This window comes from Rutilus rutilus, assembly GCF_951802725.1.
Source record: "Rutilus rutilus genome assembly, chromosome: 22".
NCBI lineage: Eukaryota > Metazoa > Chordata > Actinopteri > Cypriniformes > Leuciscidae > Rutilus > Rutilus rutilus.
This window is the reverse complement of record NC_140227.1, coordinates 4763807-4790768: the sequence shown is the minus strand read 5'-3', so window position 1 is coordinate 4790768 and position 26962 is coordinate 4763807. Positions and strand designations below refer to the sequence as shown.

Here is a 26962-nt window from a genome sequence, read left to right as displayed (position 1 = left end):
AGTGTACACAAGGGTTTAGAGTATTCAATAGTCCTGAATGCGATTGAGCGGACAGTGCACAATGTCTACAGGGTGGATATTCTGTGTGTTTGTGTGCGTATGTTTTACTTTAGGGTCTTTTGAGACCCTGGTCATCACAAAAGGCGACGAGCAATGGGTAGGTCTGCTTTTGCTATCCTAATTTATGTTTTGCTGCACTAATAAAGTGCCTTATAATCTTTAACATATCAGCAGTGATCAGTAACATTCTGAGCAACAGTATGTCTTACAATGTCAATACAGTATCAAATATGGGAAAACAGTTCAGCCGTCATAGTTTATATGTACAGTGATGTGTCCTCTTCTGCCCCTCCAGGACAGTGAAACCAGCACGGCCAGACTCTTAAAGGTATTGCAACAATGCCAATAGATTACATAAAGCAGTGGTTCTCAATCAGGGGGCCGGGGCCTGCTGGGGGGCCTCTGCAAACTTAATTTCAATTCATTTCATTTCAAATATACAGTATATAAAAAAGCAAATACAGGCTTGTGATTGCCAATAGATACACAGACACACTGCTGTGAACATGTAAGATATGCTGCTGCATGAATAGGCATACATGAATCCTAGGGGTGGGCGATATACCAGTAGACAATTAACTGGTAGAGATTTTACTGTATATATCGTCTCTATCGCGGTTGCGCTTACGTGACTTTTAATGAATGTAATATATCAACAAATGTCAGTTGTCTGTTCAAAAACAAGCAGCAATGTCACAATCACAGCAGAAACACCAGAGTAAATATCCAAGCCTAATGAAAAACCTTTGAGTCAAAAAGGTTGAGAACCACTGATGCACAGAAAGTAGTCAAATAATTCACAATACATGAAGTAGGCAATTTTTGTGTGTGTGTGCGTGTTTAGCTTGACTATATTAACCTTTTACAACTACACATAGTTGCCTAATAAATGAATAAAATACATTTTCCAATTGCCTCCTAACAGAAGCGAAGTGTGAGCAGTGCTGAGGTGGGAACTCTTCATTAAATCTCACACAATCTGGTCAATCCATTGATTTGAAAGTTAATTTGAAATGTGGGCAGTTAATGAGCTATCTTTAACTTATTTGACTCTTAAAAAATATACTTTTGCTGCCTAATGATACAGTTAATTATATAAAGTTAATGAATTATATTTTATTACATTTTATTCAATTAATTTAGTTCACCCAAAAACACCCTCATGTCGTTCCGTGTTCATGTTCGAAACATCTTTTTGACGAAATCTGAGATTTCTGTCCCTCCATTGACAGCTACGCAACTACCACTGTGACGCTTCAAAAAGTTCATAAAGAGATCGTAAAACCAATCCATATGAATTAAGCGGTTTAGTAACCATGAATTCAATCTGTTCATCATATAAAGCAATCGTGTCTCTTCAGAAAATTTAGATTAAACCGCTCGATTCAAATGTAGTTGCATAGACTGTCAATTGAGGGACAGAAATCTCTCAGATTGTATTTTGTGTTGTGAAGATGATCAAAAGTTGTACGGGTTTGGAACGACATGAGGGTGAGTAATTAATGACAGAATTCTCATTTTTGGGTGAATTATCCCTTTAATTTTGCTGTGTGTGCATGTTTCTACGTGCCATTTTACTGTGGTTATTCATAACATTCAACTTGAATAAAATTTGTTCATCCACAGTATAGTTTGACATTTTATAGTGCAGCTGACACTGACCTCAACAAGCTCAACCTTTATCCTGAAATGACCGCTGTCTAAGTCAATAGACAATCGCGGTTGCAACATTTGTTTGAGGAATATTTTGCCCTTTCACTAAAAGTTCAGCTAGTTTTGGAAAGGTTCTTTGAAAGGGACTGCTTAAACTACTCTGTAATAAAAATACTTTTGTTGCAACAAGAAGTTTATATATCAGTTAACAAGCAATGTACCATAGGAAAGAATTGTTGTCATTGTTGAAATGACAAAGTATATCACCCTTTTGTTGCATCTTTTTTTTTCTTCTTTCAGATAGAGGTACAGAGCGTGAAGGTGGACTGTAAAGTCACATCACGTTTCGCCCACACTGTCATGACCACGAAAGCTCTGAATAAGGCCAGCATCTCACAGGAAGTGTCCTTTGAGGTGGAGTTACCCAAGAAGTCTTTCATCACCAACTTTAGCATGTCAGTCCTTTCCCATGAGTCAGCATGAGCCATGAGAATCTACTGCATTTCGGTTTTATGTTTGCTTTTTTTAAAATTATTGCTATTAATGTCGTGATGTTTTTGGATTTTCAGGGAGATTGATGGCAAGACATATACAGGTGAAGTGAAGGAAAAAGAGAAGGCCAAGGAGCAGTATCAGAAGGCTGTGTCATCTGGCCAGACTGCTGGTTTAGTCAAGTGAGAAGAAGAAAACAAGAAGTCAACATGAACTTGCTTGTTGCTCAAATCCTACTAACTAACTGGTGTTCTGGTATTCCAGGGCTTCAGGTAGAAAAATGGAGAAGTTTTCTGTTTCTGTGAACGTCGCAGCAGACAGCAGTGTCGTATTTATTCTCACCCATGAGGAACTTCTTCAGCGACAGTTTGGCAAATATGAGCTCATGATCAGAGTCAAACCCAAACAGCTGGTCCAACACTTCCAGGTTCACTGTTAACTGACTGCAGCAGATATTAATTGAGGAGCCACATGATATATTTTTAATAAGTGAAGTGGTGGAAAACTTACAAAAATGTAATGGTCGTGAACATACTTGTCAACTACACTGAAAAAAACAATATGTAAAATTTACTTAATTTTTCTTTGGCAAGTTTTTGCACAAATATTTTTAAAGTAAATTTCACATATGGAATTAAGTAAACTCTACTTAACTAAATTAAGTGAAAATAGGTCATTTTAACTTGGCTAGTAAAAGGTTGAGTAATATTTATTTAGTTGAAGTTTCCTTTGCAATAAAACGATATAACATTGAATTAAACCACACTGTAAAGTATATACTTTACTTAGAAATATCGAAGTAATTTATAGACACCATATCTACAGATCAGAGGCTGCGCTTCATGTGAACGCAGAGACCTCAATACTTGGTAGACAATACACAATGACGGTAACATTTGATGGATCGTTTTGGTGTTTGAATGTGTCATTTTGAGTAGAAAATGAACTCCAAATGTCACAAAATGGCAGGTTACTAATTCTAACAACAAAAGCAATGATGAAACAGTGTAAATACAGCTGGAAAACAGTGGAAAATCAATCTCATTAATTATTCAAGGCCCAGTGCATGATGGGAACACCAGTATCAGAAAAGTTGAGTAATTTTACTTAATTTTACTTAATTTTATAACATTGATATTAACGCTTTCATTTCTACACGCTTGAATTGAGTACTAATATAGAATTTACTTATTTTTTTATATATTTTTTTTCTTGCCTGAACTAACTTTTTCATGTAAATTACATTGTTTTTTTCTGTAGGATTTACTTCACAAAATCATTTTTATCAGTGTACCTGCCTATTAATATGATTACATAGATCTATTACGCATGCCATTGTTAAAGTGTCTTGCGTCTTAGTGTTTAAAGACGTTTGATCCTAAAAACGTATTAGTAAATGCTGAAATTTACATTAAGATTAATAAATGCTGTAGAAGTATAGTTCATTGTTAATTCATGTTAACTAATAACTAATGTTACCAAATGAGACCGTATTGTAAAGTGACCACAATTTTTAGCAGTAGTAATTCCTCTCTTAATTTGAACACCTCGCATTTAAACAATGAATGATTTGTTGACTGAATTCAAATTATGCAATTATAATTAAAAGCTAAAATAAATGACTACTTAGTCCGGTCTCTCATCCTCAGATTGTGGCAGATATCTATGAGCCTCAGGGAATTGCATTTGTGGACGCCTATGGTACATTCATCACCAATGAGCTGCTCCCTCTAGTGGAGAAAACTGTCAGTGATAAAAAGGTGATTATTCAAAAAACTTTGGATGAATGGATGCCACTTAGTGTAAAGCATTATTAGTACACTAACTAATAACTAAAAATAATCTGCTAGACAATAATATTGGTAGAAATGATAATGATGTCAAATTGTAACCTTTGTTCAGGCCCATGTGTCCTTCTCTCCAACACTGGATCAACAGAGAAAATGCTCCGAGTGTGACGGCACACTCATTGATGGAGATTTCTTCATTAAGTATGATGTCAACCGTGCTCATGACATTGGTGACATTCAGGTCAGATTTCATTATGATTATAAAAGTAAAAATGACAACTGAATCGGCAGCATCCTGATGATGAAAAGCTTCAACAATCGAACCTAAATCTTGAGTGGCTCACCTCTGTCCCACAGGCTTTACAGTGAACGCAGATCATTGAGCCTTTTTTTATAGCGAGCCACTCAAAGTCTTTCAGACACTCTTTTTGAAAACTGTGAGCCTTCTTTTCCGCAGGTGGATCCACATTCACCACATGATCGGCATCTCCAACTCTGCGACTAACGTTATCTGTAACTTTACACAGCTTACAAAAGAAATCTCACAGTGTCCTTTTCATTTTCTCTCTTCTCTATTTTGCACGGTAATTAGCTCCCAGTCATGTGACATCGGAGCACAGCGAAAGGGAGTGCTTGACGGCTAATATTAACCAAAATCAGCATTAAAGTTAAGAATGTAAAGATAAAGTTGAATTGATTATGTAAAGTTGAACAGAACGGTGGACCAGTCACTGTATCAGCTCACAGCGGGCAATAATTAGCGAATGTTTTGTAGAAAAATGAAAACTCACCAGAGTTTGAAACGCACCACAACAATCATTGCATCCGCACAAATGCTCTCAAATAGCAAAATAATGCTTCACAAAAAATAAAGTGAAGATGACGAATTTTGAGAGCTACTAAGCAGATTCTCACTACCGGTAATTTAAACACCTCTGATTGGTCATAATTTCCAACAGAAATCCCAGTGATGAGCTACAATACTCAACGCTGCAAAATCATGTTGTGAATAGATACATTGGCAATGCCGTTGATTTCACATGACATGAATATAACAACCAGATCGCTTTAATTTACTTACTGTTCTGTTTTATGTAACAATACAAATTATATGTAACCAGTGCTTGAAGTGGGGGAAAAAAGGTGCCGGTACTCTCTTGCATTGGCAAGTAATCATGACATTTGAGATTTCTACAGTGAAAAACAAAACTTGGAGATATTGCTGGTACAACAACAATTTATTGTTATTTATTAACAACACAAATGTATTTAAACAAGTCGTGTTTGTGCGTTCCTGTGTGTGAAAGCAGAACTACTCCAAGTCTGCAAGTCCAAAAATACATTTATGGTGAGATTACTACATTTTATTTAATTAAATGCATTTATAGTGAGATTATTATATTTTCATGTCATATTTTGTGTTAATTTTGACCACGAACCATGCGCTGTTACTTTAATTGAGCGCGTGCAGCACAGTGAAAATAGACTCGGTGTGGAATTGATCGTTGCACTGCTGTATACGCACCGCTCCTGGAACGCATTGCTGGACCGCATCCGCATGCAGTGTGAAAGCTCTAACCTGTTAATATGGGTGCGGAAAAAAAACGCACTGCAAACGGGAAATATGTGAAATGGGCGTGACACTGACGCTTTTTCTGTCAGTGGTAGAGTACCGGCTACATGCGAGAAGTAGCGGCACGCAAGAAAAAGTGCAGGTACGCTTTGGAGAAATACCGCCCCACTTCAAGCACTGTATGTAACACATAGTAACATAACTAGTATATTAATCCTGCATGCAATGAATAAAAATATATTGCATTGACATGACCAGGCAGCCACGGTATGTCAATGCAACTTATACACCCAATTGACACCCTGGCCTGACCCACTGGCTACAAGTGTGTTGTGCTGCTCGGTCCGATCCACTTTCAACAGCATTTGGAATCAGAAATCGCTTACTGCACCTTTATATCCCAGTCATTAGTCCATTCTCCCTTCCATTTCCTTTACTCTTTTTACTTTTCTTATTAAAAAAATAGAAATAGATATAAATAGATATGTGTGTGTATGTGTGTGTGTGTGTGTGTGTGTGTGTGTGTGTGTGTGTGTGTGTGTGTGTGTGTGTGTGTGTGTCATCTACAGGTTGTCAATGGTTACTTTGTGCATTTCTTTGCACCAGCCAGTCTTCCACGAGTACCAAAGATGGTTGTGTTTGTGATAGACAACAGCTACTCGATGGTGGGGAAAAAAATGAGTCAGGTGAGTTATGATGTCTGTTAAATGAGAAAATACTGTTTTCAAAAGATTGTCAGGACTTTGGACAGTTAATTTGTCCGTTTGTTTCCAAAACGAGACCAAAGATGCCCTAGTGACCATCCTGGGTGAACTCCCAGAGGATGACTACTTTGCGATCATCGTCTTTTCAAGCACCTTTGTTGTATGGCGGCCACATTTATGTAAAGCAACAAAGGAAAATGTGCATGCAGCCCAGGAATATGTCAAAACAATTGAAGTAATGGGGGGTAAGTATGAATATGAAATATATAAACTGAGATTATCACTGAACAAATTATAAACAAGATTAATTTGGTGCAATCCATATAAAAACATTAAATAAATCACAACAGTACAATGCACCGTGACTAGGAAAGGAGCCATTTGAGGGTTAAAAGCAGAAATTTTATTTATTTATATCGGCTTGTTAAAGAACATTAATTCTTCCTTTACAAATATGCTAAATTAATTGTAAATGGGTGGGACTACTGTTCTAGGCAGATTTATTCTAATAATTTCTCATAAACATAGTACATGTATTCTGTGAATACTTAATTCATACCTGGATTATTGCTTTAATTTTGCTGCTCCATGTTATATTAACTGGGAATGTCAATAAATATATAGAATTTCATATTTACTTAAATTGGTGAAAGAATCCTTAAATTGGTGAAAGAATCCCTAAAGCTGCCTATGCACTGAGAACATCAAATCTCACTTAATATAGTTTACCTTACATTAAAGGTGTACTACCTATACAGAACAAAGGCGAAATAATTAATAAATTGGTACTACCTGACTAGAGAAAACAATGAAAAAATGCTGTTGTGTTCCCTTTTGCCAAATAGATAGGAAAACTTCAACACCCATAATGCACTGGGCATGTTGCTGTCCAAGGCCACTCCCACCAGTCTGCTATGAATACGCTTACCAGAGTCAAATAATGCCTTGCTTTAGTAGGAAATATTTCTTGGCAAACTTTTAGTCATAATGGTGGTGTCAACTTGTATTGTTCCCGGGCGCAAAAATAGAGTAAACATTTAACAGAAGTGAGTAACTTTTGGTTTCCACTTTCCAGTGAAGGATCCAGCACGTTGTAGGCAGCGGCTAAAGGATGCAAACTATCGTTGATGGAGAACTTCGCAAAAGAAAATCTGAAAGCCCTGTGTTTGTTTGTAGTCAATATTTAAAGGTGCTGTATGTAACTTTTTTTATAAAATGAATCCTTTTTTTATTGCCCGTCTGTGAAGGGGTTGTAATCACACATTACAATGATCCACTTTTCGCGTTTTGCTATTACCTCTGAAGGCCAGTATTCCTATTTTTATGTGAAGTCTCCGGGTCGGATTTTCTGCGAAATCCACCGGATGTGACGTGCATGCGCGCTCCTGATCTGTTTTATATATACAGTCTATTGCGACGGCACTGCAGCTAACGACACGGAGTCTGATAACACCAAAAAACGACCTGCCTCCAGCACAACACAGACTCCAACACAAACTCCAAAAAAAAAAAAAAAAAGTATCTGCTGAAGCTCGTCAGGCCAAACGTCAATCGGATCGACTCAGGACGAAAACACGAATCAACATTGGCAGAGCGTTTGAATTATGGAGAGTTGAATTACGCTTTGTTTTAGGTATAAAAACAGACCCTGAGTTGGCTTTCATCCTTTTGGACAGGTAAGCTAACAATACTTCAAAGCATGTAAAATATATTGTGATTTTGTGCTTTAGTTGGCTCAAGTTAGACATCATTAGTTCGCCAGCTAACGCCGACCATTTGCTAACGTTATCTGATCTGAAAGACTACAGTTGTAACTTTATTGCTTTTCACGAGCACGAGCGCTGTTGTTGCAATCTGAAACATCACCGCTAGAGGCCGCTGGATCCTACATACAGCACCTTTAATGGTCGTGTCTGAAATTGCCTCCTATATACCCAGTGTTGGGGAAGCTACTCTGAAACTGTAGTTTGACAAGCTACAAGCTACTCGCAAGTTAAAGTAGTTAAACTACAGTCAAGCTACCCTTTTGGAAAAGTAGTTAGCTACACTACAAGTTACTATCAAAAAGTAGCTAGCTACATTGAAACTACTTTTGATTTTTTTGAACAACGTATATTATAAATAACTGAATAAGTGACAACGGAATGTTTTAAGTAAAATATTTAGTGTTTAAAACAATGCAATACAATTATGATTTCAAAGAGTATTGTTTTATTACACACAACACTCAAATATCTCAGACTGTTTGTCAAAAGTGCAAAATTGCAACAAATACAACATTGCAAGAACAAAATATATATCCAACGTAAATTGCATGAAGAACATTTTCTTAAAAAGATTGCATACAAAAGTGTAACCTTTACTTGTCGTTTCTTTGAGAGACATGAACTTGGACAAATAAGGCCATGGGTAATTAACGTTAGTTGTTTCTCCATCCTCCAAATCTGCCGCCACGTCTTGCTCCATCATGGATAATATGGGTGTGTCAACCCACTTCTGTACGTCAGTGAACCGTTAGCCGCAAGATGCGTGATTAAACAACAGGTGGCGGTAATGGCAAAAAATTTGTTTGTAATCTAACAAGAAGAAGAATATCCTTGCATCGCGCTGATTCGCGCAGGCTCGACAACAAAACGCAATGTAGCTTTTGCTCGCGCTACACCGCTACTTGCTGCAAAAAGTAGTTAGCTACTGGAAAAGCTACACTGTTTAAAAAGCAACTGAGCTACTGCCAAGCTACTGAAAAATGTAGTTAAGTTAGTAGCGTCGCTACTTGTAGTTAACTACTCCCCAACACTGTATATACCCTTAAATAGAGCACTATTTGAGGGAACAGCCTTGTATAGTGGTGTCAGAAACCACAGTTGACACTATTGAGTGTACTCATTTAATCCCATAATGCACCACAATAACGAGTCTACAACTGCTGTACACTCAACAGCTAGAGAATACCCATAATGAACTGTGAGGGCATGAATTCCCACAGCTGAATCATCAATACAATTTTCCAATTTTATATAGGTATAATTTCATTTTAATTGATTTTTAAATTGTTCAATTAAGGTTTATAAATGCTAGTTTCCATGACAGAGTTCAGGATAAATCTTTTCATTACCACTGGAGTCGCTAGTTTGCTAAGCTTCCGGCACACAATGGGCCCTATTTTAACGATCTGAAACGCAACGGGATAAATGACTCTTGCGCCTGGCGCAAATCTAAAAGGGGTTGGTCTGAAGTAGCTTCATTATTCATAGGTGTGGTTTGGGCGTAACGTGAAATAAACCAATCAGAGCATCATCTCACATTCCCTTTAAGAGCAGACGCACTTTTTCCTTGGTGTATGGCTATTATAACGGTGGATTTGCCAGGCGCACGCCAGGAGCGTTCACAGCCGAGGAGACCGACGCTCTCGTCACGGCCGTAAAAGAGAGAGAAGTGACATTGGGGATGGAGAAACACACCCAAATTAGCTTCGGTTAAACAGGCATATAACTAGATGTACCGCATGGCGGTACAAAATATGACCGCCGCTCAGGCCTGCACTGGCTTTCCACAAAAATAAATGACGTGGAGCAATTTGGCTGTATTGCATGTTTATGTATATACTAGGGGTGGAACGGTAAACAGAAGTCACGGTTCGGTTCATACCTTGGTTCAGACATCACGGTTCGGTACGAGTTCGGTACAATGGAGGGAAAAGCAAAACAAAAATGCAGAAGGCAATTTTTTGTATTGTGCATGTCTCAGGCTGTACCACATAGTGTCATACAGTCTCTCCCCTCAGCTAGCTGCAACAGCCTGGCCTGAAGTGTGTAAAGTAAGATGTAAACAAAATAAGACAATCAGATATAAAACTGAAAATAAAGCATCTCTTATTTATGTGCAGACGCACGAGCACAAGGGTGCGCATGGCAAAATGTCGTCATTGCAGTGACTGTGTGGGCGGTCGCGTGCGTTGGGTGCGCAAAGCCACATTTCGTGTGGCGGTGGGCAGTGCGCGGCTTTTTAGCGCGCACGGCTCCGCATCCGAAGACGCACGACTTCGAGCCGAATCTGGCCGAGCATGTACATTTCACAGCACCGGCACCCAGTTCTTGCGTCTAAATTAGTTGCTTACATTAACAAAATGAGCCTACAATAGCAGGTATAAGCCCTTTAAATAAAAAATAAATGGCCATGTTTTATAAAAAGGTTCACAAAACTAAATAAAAATGTTTAGAAATTATGTAAGATAACGTTAATTTAGTTGTAGGTTACGTTCTCATATCCATTTTTTTTCTAATGTCATAAGGAATAATCTGGTTGCTTTACACGATTCTTTTATAGTGTGGGTTTGGTGTACTAAGTGTTGTTGTACTAAAATAAACATTCACGAGTGTACCTTACTTCTCACCGCTGATTCCTGATGGTTTAGAGGACAATTACACCGAGTCGCACCCTGTCGTTCCAAAGAATAGTAGCCTACACCGGCGAGCGCTAAGTATAAATTGCCTCGTCCATTTTGGGAGGCGCGCGCGCGGTCAGCGGAAGCTCGCGCTGGGCAGGCGGGCGAAAGTATAAACAAACCTAGCTTAAGGCAGGGCTACAGATTAGGTGTCCCTAAAGAACCCGCGTATCTAACAGTAGTTCCGCATTACATGAATTAATTTGCACGCGAGTTTTATTTATTTTTATACCGTGTATTCTCCGTGTAAATTCATGCACCGAACCGTGACGCCCGTACCGATTCGGTTCGATACGAATACATGTACCGTTCCACCCCTAGTATATACCTAAAAAAAGTAGTAGTATGTGCATGTCTGTCTGTGTGTGTGTATGTGTGTGTGTTTGTGTATGTGTGTGTCTGTGTGTGTGTGTGTCTGTGCGTGTATGTATGCGTGCGTACATGTGTGTGCGCGTGTGTGTTTGTGTGTGTGTGTCTGTGCATGTGGATTTGTATGTGTGTGTATGGGTGTGTGTCTGTGCGTGTGGATGTCAGTGTCTGTGCAGGCTTGCGTTTGTTTGTATTCCTGCATGTGTGTGTGTGACAGTATCATCCTAAACCAGCAACCCTTTGCTCAACACCACCATCTACAGGCCGATGAGTGTACAGTCACTAAATGTGCACATAAATGAATTTATTTTAGACCCCCCCCCCCATGGATGAAATTCTACGAAACTTAGCATACCCCCAGAGGATGTCAAGTTAATCATACACATGAAATATGGTGCAGTTCTGAACATCTCAACTGAAGATAGGGGCGATTAAAGCAGAATAATATTGCATTTAAATTTTTTATGGGAGGGGCGCAAATCACAAATGAGTGATTATGGGCTAGGTTGATGTGGGCCCTTAAGACCAACATACCATAAAAATTTCTTCATCCTCGGTGCCACGGTTCAGGTAGTTATTTAGGAAAAACTGCATTTTTTGGGGTTTCGGATGGCCCAGTGCGGGGGGGAAGTGGCCCCCGGGGTCCAAACGAAATTTTTCCGTAAAAGTCTAGAGGGGCTACATGACCACCAAATTTCATGTTCCCCGGTGTTTCGGTGTCCCTGGTATCGTTGACGAAAAATTCATGGGGGGCCCAGCGCGGGGGGGGAGTGGCCCCTGGGGACCAAACGAAATTTTTCCGTAAAAGTCTAGTGGGGCTACATGCCCACCAAATTCCATGTTCCCCGGTGTTTCGGTGTCCCTGGTATCGTTGACGAAAAATTCATGGGGGGCCCAACGCGGGGGGGGAGTGGCCCCCGGGGACCAAACGAAATTTTTCCGTAAAAGTCTAGTGGGGCTACATGCCCACCAAATTTCATGTTCCCCGGTGTTTCGGTGTCCCTGGTATCGTTGACGAAAAATTCACGGGGGGGCCCAGCGCGGGGGGGGGAGTGGGCCCCGGGGACCAAACGAAATTTTTCCGTAAAAGTCTAGTGGGGCTACATGCCCACCAAATGTCATGTTCCCCGGTGTTTCGGTGTCCCTGGTATCGTTGACGAAAAATTCACGGGGGTCCCAGCGCGGGGGGGGGAATACCCACGGGGACCAAACGAAATTTTTCCGTAAAAGTCTAGTGGGGCTACATGCCCACCAAATGTCATGTTCCCCGGTGTTTCGGTGTCCCTGGTATCGTTGACGAAAAATTCACGGGGGGCCCAGCGCGGGGGGGGAGTGGCCCCCGGGGACCAAACGAAATTTTTCTGTAAAAGTCTAGTAGACCAACATACCATAAAAATTTCTTCATCCTCGGTGCCACGGTTCAGGTAGTTATTTAGGAAAATCTGCATTTTTTGGGTTTGGGGGGGCCCAGCGCGGGGGGGGAGTGGCCCCCGGGGACTAAACGAAATTTTTCCGTAAAAGTCTAGTGGGGCTATATGCCCACCAAATGTCATGTTCCCCAGTGTTTCGGTGTCCCTGGTATCGTTGACGAAAAATTCACAGGGGGCCCAGCGCGGGGGGGGAGTGGCCCCCGGGGACCAAACGAAATTTTTCTGTAAAAGTCTAGTGGGGCTACATGGCCACCAAATTTCATGTTTCCCGGTGTTTCGGTGTCCCTGGTATCGTTGACGAAAAATTCACGGGGGCCCAGCGCGGGGGGGGAGTGGCCCCCGGGGACCAAACGAAATTTTTCTGTAAAAGTCTAGTGGGGCTACATGCCCACCAAATTTCATGTTCCCCGGTGTTTCGGTGTCCCTGGTATCGTTGACGAAAAATTCACGGGGGGCCCAGCGCGGGGGGGGGGAGTGGCCCCCGGGGACCAAACGAAATTTTTCTGTAAAAGTCTAGTAGACCAACATACCATAAAAATTTCTTCATCCTTGGTGCCACGGTTCAGGTAGTTATTTAGGAAAAACTGCATTTTTGGGGTTTGGGGGGGCCCAGCGCGGGGGGGGAGTGGCCCCCGGGGACCAAACGAAATTTTTCCGTAAAAGTCTAGTAGACCAACCAGTCCATAAAAAATTCTTCATCCTCGGTGCCACGGTTCAGGTAGTTATTTAGGAAAAACTGCATTTTTTGGGTTTGGGGGGGCCCAGCGCAGGGGGGGAGTGGCTCCCGGGGGCAAAAAGAAATTTTCCGTAAAAGTCTAGTGGGGCTACATGCCCACCAAATTTCATGTTCCCCGGTGTTTCGGTGTCCCTGGTATCGTTGACGAAAAATTCACGGGGGGCCCAGCGCGGGGGGGGGTGAGTGGCCCCCGGGGACCAAACGAAATTTTTCCGTAAAAGTCTAGTGGGGCTACATGCCCACCAAATTTCATGTTCCCCGGTGTTTCGGTGTCCCTGGTATAGTTGACGAAAAATTCACGGGGGGCCCAGCGCGGGGGGGGAGTGGCCCCCAGGGACCAAACGAAATTTTTCTGTAAAAGTCTAGTAGACCAACATACCATAAATATTTCTTCATCCTCGGTGCCACGGTTCAGGTAGTTATTTAGGAAAAACTGCATTTTTGGGTTTGGGGGGGCCCAGCGCGGGGGGGGGGGGGGGTGGGCCCCGGGGACCAAACGAAATTTTTCCGTAAAAGTCTAGTGGGGCTACATGCCCACCAAATTTCATGTTCCCCGGTGTTTCGGTGTCCCTGGTATCGTTGACGAAAAATTCACGAGGGCCCCAGCGCGGGGGGGGGGGGGAGTGGCCCCCGGGGACCAAACGAAATTTTTCCATGAAAGTCTAGTGGGGCTACATGCCCACCAAATTTCAAATTTCCCCGGTGTTTCGGTGTCCCTGGTATCGTTGACGAAAAAATTCAGTAGATGATGAAAAAAAAAAAAAACAACCTTTGACAATCCCTAATAATGTGGGTAAATGTGTAAGCTAGATGTATGCTTTTATAATAAATTGTCTATCTATCTATCTATCTATCTATCTATCTATCTATCGTTTGTAATAATATGATTTGCAAAAATGAAAACGGCTGCTTCTGTGTAGATTAAAGAATCAAAGTGTATGCGCGTTGTGCACGCTATACATTATGGTCAAGCATGCGCCCTTAAAATAGCATAATGAACAACGCACAACGCGCCACTGACTTTAGACTAGGTTTTTTCTGGCCAGTGGCGCAATTGTTTTATGGAACAGTAAAATAGCACCAGGGAACGTTTGCGCCGGAACACGCCTCCTTTTTTGCGCTGAACCACCCAGGGAGCGCAAGTTCATTCCCTAGTTTAGCGACGTGCTTCTGTGGAGGGAAAAGCGCGCTTTGCGCGGGTGCAAAATAGGAATGAAACATGCGTCGGTGTACAAAGTAAATTGCGCTGGGTGCAAGATAGGGTCCGAATTCACTAACTCGATTTCATACAGACCTTCAAGTGAATTATATTAGTGGAGTAATGTAGGGAGTTAGGGAATGAGGGTATAGGGACGATTTCGAACACAGCTTTAATTTTAGGCCAAACGGAGGGGATAAACTGAAAGAAACTGCCAATTCGCAATGCCCCGAAGCAAAACGTAAACGTGTACACGTAAGAAAGCTGTTGCCATATAGTTTTCCATTTTTATCATGCTGTTTAAAGCGTAGACAAAGTACAATACAAATTGCAGTGATAAACCTACCCTTACAATAACCATTGTTACGATAACAGGGATACAAAATGTGGAAGTATAATCTATAGTTGTCACGAAAGCCCTGAAGCATTTTGCATCATCCAGCAGACTTTTACTTAGCCTGGCTCCACCCTCCTACATACTTCCGCTCAATTTTCATTCTCCTTCAGTACGTCGTCTGGGTTTGTGGTATATTCTTGGGTTTTCTCCGGCCAAATTTTAACCGGTCCAATCAGCGAACAGAGGGAGTGGCTGAGAACGATGATGTTGAGGTTGTGCGCTAGTTTGAGTTGTAGGGTTACGTCACGACCAAACGCGATTGGTGATGGCAGATCCAGAGTGACTCTGGGCAGATCCAATAGTTTTAAACCTGAACAGACTACCCGCCGCCTTCAAGGAAGTTAACGCTTGTCAATGGAGAGTGGCAAATAAACATGAATTTCTCTTTCCAGGTAATGAGGAGAACAAGGGAACATTGTTCAGTTACTACCGACATTGTAACAATTCAAAGCAGATTGAAAATCAGGAAAGTTACTCTATAAGCATCTAAAATGTGTTAGTCATTATTTTAGACCTGCAAACGCAAACATCTAGGCTACACTGAAAAACTTTACTTCCAGATTTAAAGTTATGACAAAATATCACATTTTAAAGATAAAATATATTCTGCACCCTTTCTACATCACTAATCAAATGTGTGACACGAGCACCTTTTGTTTGTGTCTCAGGTACAGAATTGCATGATGCTGTCATTCATGGTGTGGAGATGCTGTATGAAGAACAGCGTAACGGGACAGCCCCAGAGAATATGGTCCTGATGATCATTTTGCTGACTGATGGGGAACCAAACCGATGTATGTATGCACATACCAACAACCATTTAATGTTTCCAGACTAATAAAGCTCAAAAAAGCTGGGCTCAAGAGCAGACTATAGATTAACTAATCAGTTATTTGTAGCTGTTGTTCATTTTTGTCGCCTGTTGTCGCCTGTGATGGTAAATTTTAATCATACATTTGACTAATTCTTAGGGCCAAGATCGCTTCCTGAGATCCAAGAGAGCATTCGTAATGCAATTAATGGGAATATCACTCTGTTCAGTTTGGCCTTCGGTAACGATGCAGACTATGGATTTTTGGATACATTGAGCAAGCAGAACAATGGCATGGTTCGCAGGATTTATGAGGACTCAGATGCTCCGCTTCAGCTACAGGTATCACAGCTGGGGTCTTTGCAAAATTAAGCATTATTAAGCTTTGCATTATTATTTTTTAATTAAATCAATCTTCATTCAAAAAATCTCATAAATCACTTTAAGAATCATAAAGTCCTAAAAACGTAAAGATACACTTTTCAACTTTAGCAATACCTTCCGTTATAGAGTATTTTAATATATTACCATTATTATTATTTTCTACCCAGGGATTTTATGAAGAAGTGTCAAGTCCTCTACTTTCAGAGGTGAATTTTCACTATCCGGACAACACTGTTAACTCATTGACAAGAAGCCATTTTAAACAGCTATTCAACGGCTCGGAGATCATGGTCGCTGGGCGACTTAATGACTTAAATGACATAAACAACTTTGCAATTGAAGTGTCCGCACAAGGGGTGAGTAAATAATCTATGGTTCCAGACACATATACACACGGTCCATAGTAATTGTAATTTGTATATAAATCTGTTTTAAATGTGGACATTGGTTGTTGGGTGTATGTGCGCCAAAATCATCTCCTTGTAAGTGTGAAAAAGAAAAAAGCCTTTATGATGCAGACATTTTATAGGGGCACACTTCCCCTCGTCAGCCATTGGTTGGAGATAGACAGATAGCTCTGCCCCAAACTCACACCATTGGTTGAGCTACTGTTGCTATGTCAGGCTTATTAAAGTTGCTGTTGCATATTAAGCTGGATAACATTATCATTAATATCTATTATCACATTCTCAGTGAACTTCCATCATTATCAGTGGTATCAGAACTTCCATCATTACCTGCTTTGTTTGTTTTGCAACAGTTTGAAAATAATTTTGAGTTGAAAGGTCAGACAAATGCTCAGAAGTGGGAAACCATATTTCCTGATGAAGAGTATATTTTTGGGGACTTCATTGAGCGTCTCTGGGCGTATCTGACCATCCAGGAGCTCCTGGATAAGAAGTCAGTTCCTAACCTAAAACTCTCAAAGATCAACAAGCCTTCTTACATAGTTAACCTAATGTGAAAATGACTAGTATAAATGTAATTTGTCTGAATTCTTTTTACTGATTTTAATTGGGTCTGACTTTATTCATAATCTTTCAACCAGAAGATTTGAATCAAGTCCAATTATAATACAAAAATGTTTTCTGACAGAGACAAAGGTACTCCAGAGGAGAAAGGAAACGCCACTGCTGATGCTTTAAGCCTTTCATTAAAGTACAACTTTGTTACGCCGCTTACCTCCATGGTCGTCACTAAACCTGAAGATGAGACCAAAAACGACATGTTCATTGCCGACAAACTGACTGAAGGTATGACTAAACTGTCAAATAGCAAACAGAAGTTTGCAAAAACTCATGGAAATGGCACATTAATCTCAGAGGAGAAGCCCATACATTTAAAACAGAGTTCCAGTGTTCTCAGTGATTTTGTTCATGTTTATTCAGTTTTATGACACTTACTCTTTTCTCAACACTCATCCACAGAGGAACGAGGAAAACTTGGCAGATATGGTGGTAAGCCATTACACTAGCCCTTATTAATCTGGTTAAGTCTGACATCACTATCACAGTATCCGCTCCTTCATAGTCCAAAAACAAACAACAAATGTTCTAAAACACAGTCACAATGTGCTGAGCAACCGAACAATCATGATAATCCTACCCGTTATCTCCATAGCGAAATCTAGTTGGCCAGGCAGTGATTAATTGTTTATGAATCGTTTAAATACTGGTGTCCGTGACGCCATGAGCATGGAGACTATAGTGTACTAATGTGCAAATTAGGCTAAGAGTTTTAAAGCTTTCTTTTATATTTGACATTATTTAAAACCAAGTGAACTATTTTGGTGCATTTATTTTATCTTAGTTGCAGGTTTAATACCGGCCAGCTACTCACATGTGAGCTACTCATCACCATCACCTACATATTATGGTAAATGTTAAATCCATGTACTGGCCATGTGAAATGAAGGTAAAGATTCATAAGTCACATCAGCAGTGTTATTCTTACAATTTGTCAATAGTTGATGGAGATCCACACTTCATCATTGAGCTGCCAGAAAAGAATGACGCTCTGTGCTTCAACATTGATGACGAACCTGGTACCATCTTCAACCTGGTTAGAGACCCGCTTACAGGTAAAACCAACTTGCTATTTTAGCAGAAAAGTACATTAACATTCCCCAGGCATAGCTGTATAGAACACAGTTATTCTATCGTAAACGTGGTTCCCCCTCCTGGCATTATTGATTCATATTAAATCTAATAGGTTTAAACTACTCAACATTTTTATTTACATTTACATTTAGTCATTTAGCAGACGCTTTTGTCCAAAGCGACTTACAAATTAGGACTAAATTAAGCGAGTCATCGTGAAGAGGCAAAAACAACGCAAGAAGTGCTCAAAATACGAAGTTCAGTCATTGTTCAGAGTAGCATAAGCCCGATAAGCGAGGACATAAAGGAAAAGGAAAGGTAGAATATAAAGGAAAAGGAAAGTTTTTTTTTTTTTAATGAGGTTAAGTGCTCACAGAAGAGAAGGGTTTTCAGCTGTCTTTTGAATGTTGCCAGGGATTCTGCATTCCGGATGAGGGTGGGGAGAGCATTCCACCAGCATGGAACTGTGAATGAGAATGTTCTGGAAAGTGATTTTGTGGCTCTCTGTGATCAGTGAGACGTCGCTCGTTGACCGATCGTAGGTTTCTGGTAGGGATGTAGACTTTTAGGAGTGAGTGAAAGTAGGAGGGAGCTGAGCCTGTGATAGATCTGTAAGCAAGCGTCAATGCCTTGAACTTGATGCGAGCAGCGAGAGGTAGCCAGTGCAAAGTGATGAAGAGAGGAGTGACGTGGGCCCTTTTGGGCTCGTTGAAGACAAGACGACAGCATTCTGAATCATTTGTAGAGGTTTAGTTGCACACGATGGAAGTCCAGACAGAAGAGCATTGCAGTAGTCAAGCCTATGACCAGGGCCTGGACGAGAAGTTGTGTTGCATGCTCAGTTAGGAAAGGCCTGATCTTCCTGATGTTGTGCAGTGCAAACCTGCATGATCGAGTTGTCTTTGAGATGTGATCTGTGAAGGTCAGCTGGTCATCCAATATCACTCCAAGATTTCTGACCGACCTTGATGGGGTGATTGATGATGAATCTAGCTGGATAGTGAAGTCGTGCTGTAGAGATGGATTGGCAGATTAGATTTGAATTGTGGCTCTCCCAAGCTGTCAAGTGCAGCTTTTCAAGCTCTGTTCTTCAGCAAAATGGTAACAACAAAAACTCCAACGTAAGAGAAACATAACAGAAATCTCACAAAAAAGTCTTTCCCTTTACTCAAATCACATAACACTTCATTGCTTTATTTACTGTCCTAATGCAGTCCCATGCAAAGCATACTGGGACTGATTCATGTAGTTTTTTTGTTTGTTTGTTTGTTTTACATCGACTGGTTTCGCACTGTTGAAGAAACCTAAGTAGCGTAAGAAACCTCCCTACAAGATAGAGCTGCGCAGCACACAATATTTATGAACTTGGACCAATAATAGACAGCACAGCAAGTTCAGAGCAGGTTTAGGCCCTGTCCCAAATGGCACACTTTATATGCACTTTCGGTCTTGTGGACTTACAATGGCTGCGCGTGCGCGTGTCCATTAAGCCCATGCGACCGTATGGTGTCCCTTTTGTCATTTGTGAACCTGGACCACAAAACCAGTCGCATGGGTCAATTTTATGAAAGCAGACTTCTTCCCGACAGTCAAAGCGGCGTAACGTCACACAAGTCTGGACTCATAGGAAGTAATATTTTTATATTAAAATCTGTATTATCTAACGTTATACAATAATCAGGGGCTTAAGCTCCCCAGAGTAGCTACTCACCAATGACAGAATACAAGAGGACAATATGTCTGTTGTTATCTTCTGAGCTATTGTGAAGTTCAATGTTTTAGTATTTTTTATTTGTTTCTTTGGTGCTCCACAGGTATTTTGGTAAATGGCCAAACCATTGGCGATAAGAAGGTCATCCCTGGGGAAAAAGTAAACACCTATTTTGGGCGCTTTGGAATCGTTCATGAGAAGTTTGGCATCAGATTGACAGTGAGCACAAAAGAGATCTCAGTGTCTGATGAGGGAAAACAAGCAAAATTCTTCTGGACTGAGACTGCCACGGTTAAAGGGCCCAAGTAAGATGCAGGATCTCGGGTGCTTCTCAATCGGAAGGCTGCATATCTCGGCTGCCACGTCATCAAGCTCCGTCAAATTTAAGGACGCGAAAATGAGCTAAATGAAGGACGCGAAACGAAGGCTGCCTTCTAAGGATATTTCAATTTGAGACAGCCTTCGTTTCGCGTCCTTCATTTAGCTCATTTTCGCGTCCTTAAATCCCCCACAATCATTTGCACACATTCCAATTCTTTAAAAAGAACTGACGGAAAACGATTCGGCACTTCATGTATACATTATACTGTATTTGTCTTACATTTCATAATAATCTTAGACAAGGTTCATTATGAAATGTAAGACTAAAATACAGTATAATGTTTTCAGAGATGAAGGCATAGGCTACATGTTATTTTTTGTTTTGGTTTAAATTAATCACTAAATTCTAAACTGGAAGTCCACAGACGGCTGTATTGCATTAAAATAAAACATTTTAATTAAAGTATTTTTCCAAAATTAAGTTTTAATAGTATTTTGTGCCGTGACAGTTGGGGCAGGAACATGTGTGACGTAGCCCTGCGCACTTAATAGACCAACTCATTCCGGCTTTTAATGCTGAGGAGTCTAGCCTACAAGCCTCACTTACACAAGCCTGGACTAGGAAGGACACAGCCTTCCGCTTGAGAAGCACACATCATCTTTCACTTCATTCATGTCAGGTCATTATGAGCTGACTAAAATGTGTAAAAGGAGTTGGAAAAAGACTAAACCTCCTCACAGAACTTTGTCCTTCTTTCTCCAGCATGGATCTGCAGGTGATCAAAGATCGCAGTTTAACAGTGACCCTGAGGAACTCAGTCAAGTTTCTTATTATCCTGCACAAAGTCTGGCAGAAACATCCGTATCATCAAGACTACCTCGGGTTCTACACTCTGGACAGTCACCTGTTTTCAGGCAATGTCCATGGCCTGCTTGGTAAAACACTTAAAGGACTTACTACAATATACAGTATATGTCATATTAAAGGGGAACTTGGCAACTATTTCAACTTAGTAAATCCGTTTAGAAATCATTTGGATGGTTAAATAACCAGTTCTGGTGAGAATGTTGACTTTCCCCGCACCCCCCAGCGTTCCCCGGCGGAAAACCAATCTTGCAACATGGGGACTAACGTCCCGGTAAGTTGGAAATAGGAAGTCTCGTGAGAAGTGAGAACGAGCGAGAAACACAAACTGCTTTACGGCAATTCAACATAAACACACACGCCATATGATACTGTGTATGATGTATTACCCACCTCAGTAGACATAGCTCCACACGATAAAGTTGGCTGGCTCCCATAATAACAAATGCGCATGAGCAGCGGTAGAAGGGGGGAGGAGGGTGCCACAAGTGAGATTTTTTTACTACAGAGTTGTGAAATATACGGCCCACAGCTGTAGGGGGAGCTCGTTGAGAAAACACACGACAACAAAAGAGAAAATCAGCGAAGAAATGGCTAGAGTTGCCATGTTCCCCTTTAAAATAATTGTCCAGGTACTGTACAAGTAAAGCTCAATAGACAGCATTTGTGGAGTAATGTTGAAGGAAGGAAGGAAGGAAGGAAGGACAGTCGTTTTAGGGATTATGGTGTTTCATTGTCATGGCAACAAAGCTGTAAAATTGGATATGACTTTGCACAGAAAAGATGAATCATCAATTTTTTTCACACCAAAATCATGATAAAGTAGGCCTACATATTTCTACATTATGTGGCTATACAGTTGAAACAGTGAACATTTTTCAACATTACTAAATTAGCCCAAAAAAAAGGATGGACAATAGGAAAGTCAATGTCTGTGGTAATCAGCATTATTCCACAAATGCTGTCAACTTAGCTTAACTTCTACTGAGCGACACAGTCTGTGACGGTTTCACTCTGAACTTGTTCACGGCTCTTTAGGTCAGTTCTACCATGGATTGGAGTTTGAAGTGAGTGAACCGTTTCCAGGAAAGGATCCAAAGAAACCAGACGCCATCATGTTTGTTAAGGGACAAGAGCTTGTAGTTACCAGGTGAATTTAAGACACTGTGCAGTTTACCCTTTCATTGAACATGGAGGGGTCGATCACAATTACACTGCATTATTCTGTCAACAGGGGTTGGCAGAGAGATTTCAGACAAGATGTGAAGAACGGAGAGCAAGTGCCTTGTTGGTTCGTTCACAGTAACGGCACCGGACTGCTGGATGGAGTTCACACAGACTACATCGTCTCTGGCCTCTTCAAGACAGTCTAACAATAAGCCTCTAAAGCCAGAAAAATCAATGATTGACAACAGTTATCAAACAGATGATTAGAGAAATTATCAAAATGATTAGGCCATCAGCCTTTAAATGTAATTTGACCAAATCATTTGTACTTGGAAATATTGTTGTCAAAATACTAGTTGTTTGATTTGGAATACTAATTTTCGATACACTGAGACCACCTGAGGTTTCTCGCTCTCTCTTCTCTCTGTCAGTGAGTTGACAAACACAGCAGTGTGTGTATTTTAAAGAACAGGTTTGCCGGTTTTCAATCAGCTTTTTATTGTTTCGATGTCAGTACTAAATTAACAAGAAGTTCTCTTCTCTTCCTAGATCTCCCCATTTATTCGTCAGCAAAAAGTCCCCCAGATGAAGCAAAACTTGTCGTTTAAATGAGTATAAAGTCAGCAGTGCTGCATGTTTCAGAGTGAAGCATGGCTCTGTGTTCAGTGCGCACGCATGCAGCTCGTGATCCAGTGTTTTCAGCTCAGTAAATGCAACAAAATCAGTTTAACAACAATTTGGGATACACTTTATTTTCACTTTCGCATTATTTCCAATATTTTGCACTTATTTGTGTTGTATCGAAGTTAGAAATTCCACTATCATGACAACGCTAGTTGGAACTTATAAGCATGAGATCACGGATACACATTTAAATATATATATATCTATAAAAATGAAATATATAAATTAAGATTGAAATGTAAACACAAGTGACATTTAACATACATTAAAGTGCCCTATTATGAATTTGACCTTTAATGTAGTGTAATACAGCTGTTTGTGAATGTAAAAGGTCTGCAAAGTTTCCAATAACAAAGTGCACGACAAATAAGTTTATTGTCTCCTTAACGAAACAAACAATAAATTCTAAACTGTTGAAACAAGTCGTCATCAATTACAATCTCACTTCCTGTTACGTATCTATGTAGGTTTGTAACAACTTTGCAAAATGCCAGCCTGTAGTCTTCATTGGCTGCCCGCGAACAACGTCTACTTGACTTATCGTCCCTTAAACTATGTAGTTGCAGCTGAGACTGGAAAGGTTTGGCTCATGTTGCCGACATGTCGAGATGATGCTGTTTTCTGTCCTGCGAATCCATTTTGAGGCACTTCAAAAGGACGAGGACTCGAATTAACACAGTAAAACCGACACCATTATTACTGTTCATATCACTGTGTAACAATTGCTGAGGAAGATCCGGAGCTGAATTTCAGATATGTAATAGCCGCAGTGTTTCCAACACAAGCGGTCGACCAATCATAACAGACTGGGCCATCTGACCAATCAGAGCAGAGGAAGCTCTCAGAAAAGAGGGGGTTTAAAGAGACTGAATCTTCCAACAAACCATTTTCTGAAATGAGGTGATGTGCAATGTAAATGATGAAAATATGAAAGTGTTTATTGACCCTGGAAGCATGTAAACCCATTGTACGAGACTCAAAAACAAAATGAGGAACCTTTAAAATAGCACAGGTACTTTAAAATCACTCTACTGGATACTTTTGTAATATCTTTAAAATATTGGATTCATATCCTTAGAGATGCATCATAAAAATAATCTGGTTTATACTAGTAATAATTTTCATGTTATGGCTGATATTAAAATTCTATATTCTAAATAAATTAAAAATAAAACACTACCATCTAAAATCAATGGTGCAAGTAAAAAGTGTAAACAAAAAAAGAAAAGTGAAGTCCGCACACTGCATGCTACTCAAGATAAATGTATTAAAAGTACAACGTTTCGACCATCAGGTCTTCATCAGGTGCAAGTAAAAAGTGTGAAATATTCTGTATTGCTGGTTCTATCCCAGGTCAACCATCCTAACAATCTTTTAATAATAATAATACATTCGGCTTATTTTGTATGCTGATTTTGGTTGACAGATTTTTCTAGGGAGGATTCTCTAGATTAAAACTGAAAGCTATAGCAGCGCTTAATGGCAACATGAAATAAAATATCCCTTGAGAAGCACAAACAAACAAAATACCTGACAAAGACACCTGACAGTCACATACCAAGAACTGTCATTAAAACACACACACACACACTCGGAAGCACACTGTGAATGAAGAGAACACCAACCTGGCCACTAAATCTAAAATGATGACTACACTGTGGCAACCAATCCAAAGGAAACTAGGTCTGACTGATTTATACAAATCACTTTTTTCCAGAAACGTCAGATCTCATCCAGTAAACATGTTCTTGGCCAAATTAATGAGCAGATGTTCGTGTTAGAGAGTGCTTGAACTGTCTGTCGTCAATGAAGCAAATCATTCTCTCAACCACATCTGGTTTACAAGCGTGTTAAATCACTGGCTCCCTGTGCTTATATTGACCACAGCCTCTCATTGGATATGAGTTTAGTCATTTTAAACAGTTGCTTAGTCTTTAGTAGTTAAATGTCAAATGTTCCATGTCCATTAATATGAACTTAAAAATCTGTGCGAGTAATAATCATGACAAAATAAATTAAAACCCTCCGGAGACCCAGTATTTTTTCATTACATTGTTTAGACTGAGCATAAGAAACAAATGGGGAAAATAAAACATTTTTGGAAGAATTTCACTGTAGTGGACAGCCGGACTCAAAATGAAAAGACATGAAATAACATGTATAGGCAAAAAAAAAAGGGATCTTTTTTCATTCACCAATTAATGTTAAGGTTTCAGATTTTTTAAAGATTTTTTTTTAACCAAACTTTGCATAAAGATGATTCTCAACTATGTCATGAAAGATACAACGGAATGAATCGATATATACCATTTTACTTTATGCAATATGTGGGTAAAATGGCCATAAATGGGAAGTCCCTTTCAATACAATCTAATTTGCATGTGGGGCAACGTGTAATGAAAAAAGAAGCGTAATAATGGGAGTCATAATTGGCAACATTTTCATATTTCATAGGAATATTAATACATAATTGTTTTCCCTATTCACTGTGAATTTGTGTGTCTCCCAAAATGCCTCATAAACATGATTCAAGTGGACATGTATGAAATCAATGCCCTGTTTTGTAAAAGAAAGTCATATTTTGATTAGAAACTCCATAACATTTTTATGAGATGTTGATTTATGACAAACAATTAGTCTAGAAAATGAGTCAGATTTAAATGATAATTACAAAATATTATCATATTTCCATAAGAGTGCTAATTTTGATCACTAAATTAATGTCAGTCATTTTTAAAGACCAAGGAGAAGTTGTTGTCAAGGTGAAACCTCCAAACATTTGATATCTCTAAAAAAAAAAAAGCCCAGAATGTGCTCGTTTCAGTACATCCAGAATTAAAACTGTGACATGCATGTTAGAAATTCACTAAAATACAATGTCCACTACAGTTAGTCCATGAGCCAGGGCCCCAAATTTGGTCCATCGGTATCATCTGGGGGGGCAAAAGCTATCATTGTTTTTTGGCAAGGTATACACCCCTAGTACTAGAAAAATCACGATAGCAGTGCAGGGGTGGTAGCGAAATCACTTTTTTCAGCTCATGAAGTTACTAACCCTCTAAGATGAATTCCGTTTTTGAAATCTGGTCTATATCTGGTTTAGGCTCATGCTAGGGATTTTGTCAATATTCTATAATATGGTGCTTGGTATCGTTGGAAAGGGGACCTTTTAGGCTTTCATTTAAGCCCAGGACTGAATCTGTCTGACAAACACAGAGGTCACATGACTTCTTTAAACCAGAAATAACACACATTTTTTCCCAATTTCCGCCTAAACTGTATGCTTTCTTTTATCCCTGTGGCATGAAAGAACACCACAGACACAAAACTCAACAACTTCAATACTCAAGGCACTCTGATGACTCAGAAAATGTATAATATACCCATACTATTTATTTGTGAGAGCCTTAAATTAGACTTGTGCAGCCAGCTCAAGTCTTCAAAATAGAATAGAGCCAATAGAATGGACAAATAGAATACCCTATTAGTCCAGGGCCAAATGGCCTATTTATTCATGTACAGTTGTAATAAAAAGTAATTGTTTCAATAGTGTTGTCAACATAACACTTGTAAGTGGTTTAACAAAATGTTTCTATCATGTATTTTGATATTCACCCACTTTCAGTTAGAATGTCAGAAAGCAGCTCATGCACAGAATGTTGATGGATTTTGACAGTTTGACAAGGTTTTGTCAGTTTTGTGAAAAGATCGTTGGTTCAGTTGACTGGTTATAACTACACTACTAACTATGCCATCTTCAATCAACTTCCATTGAAGTCTTATTAACTCGTCTTATTAACTCACTGCCATCCATTGTCTGCAACACATTTCTTCTCCTTCGTCTTTCTGCCATGCTCTCCTCTGCTAAAAAAACTCTTCAGCCTCTGAAAAGTCCTCGTCCGTGCTCCTAACAATTTTGACCTTGAGACCTCTTTTAAGGGTTAAGATTTTTTCTGAAGTACTTTTTTCTTTACTGGGATTTTTTTCTTTAATTTTAGTAGTGTAGTTATAACCAGTCAACTGAACCAACAATCTTTTCACAAAACTGACAAAACCTTGTCAAACTGTCAAAAT

At 39.9% G+C, this 26962-nt stretch overlaps 1 protein-coding gene across 2 annotated transcripts; it reads left to right on the top strand.

The window, feature by feature from the left end:
* Window positions 1–23615, top strand: LOC311281895 (inter-alpha-trypsin inhibitor heavy chain H3-like). Of its 2 annotated transcripts, XM_084395250.1 has the most exons (22): window positions 1–157; window positions 356–388; window positions 986–1009; window positions 2014–2168; window positions 2283–2387; window positions 2470–2632; window positions 3855–3965; window positions 4108–4236; window positions 6138–6254; window positions 6349–6517; window positions 15515–15640; window positions 15818–15999; window positions 16209–16397; window positions 16802–16941; window positions 17137–17294; window positions 17469–17498; window positions 17851–17916; window positions 18008–18121; window positions 19955–20156; window positions 20936–21108; window positions 22076–22187; window positions 22272–23615. In XM_084395250.1, exons 1-22 carry the CDS (start codon window positions 38–40, stop codon window positions 22408–22410), a joined length of 2757 nt encoding a protein of 918 aa, XP_084251376.1. In that variant the 5' UTR covers window positions 1–37; the 3' UTR covers window positions 22411–23615. The 2 variants fall into 2 exon arrangements, with proteins under 2 accessions (XP_084251376.1, XP_084251377.1); XM_084395251.1 differs by lacking the exon at window positions 986–1009.
* Window positions 23616–26962: the final 3347 nt, after the last annotated feature.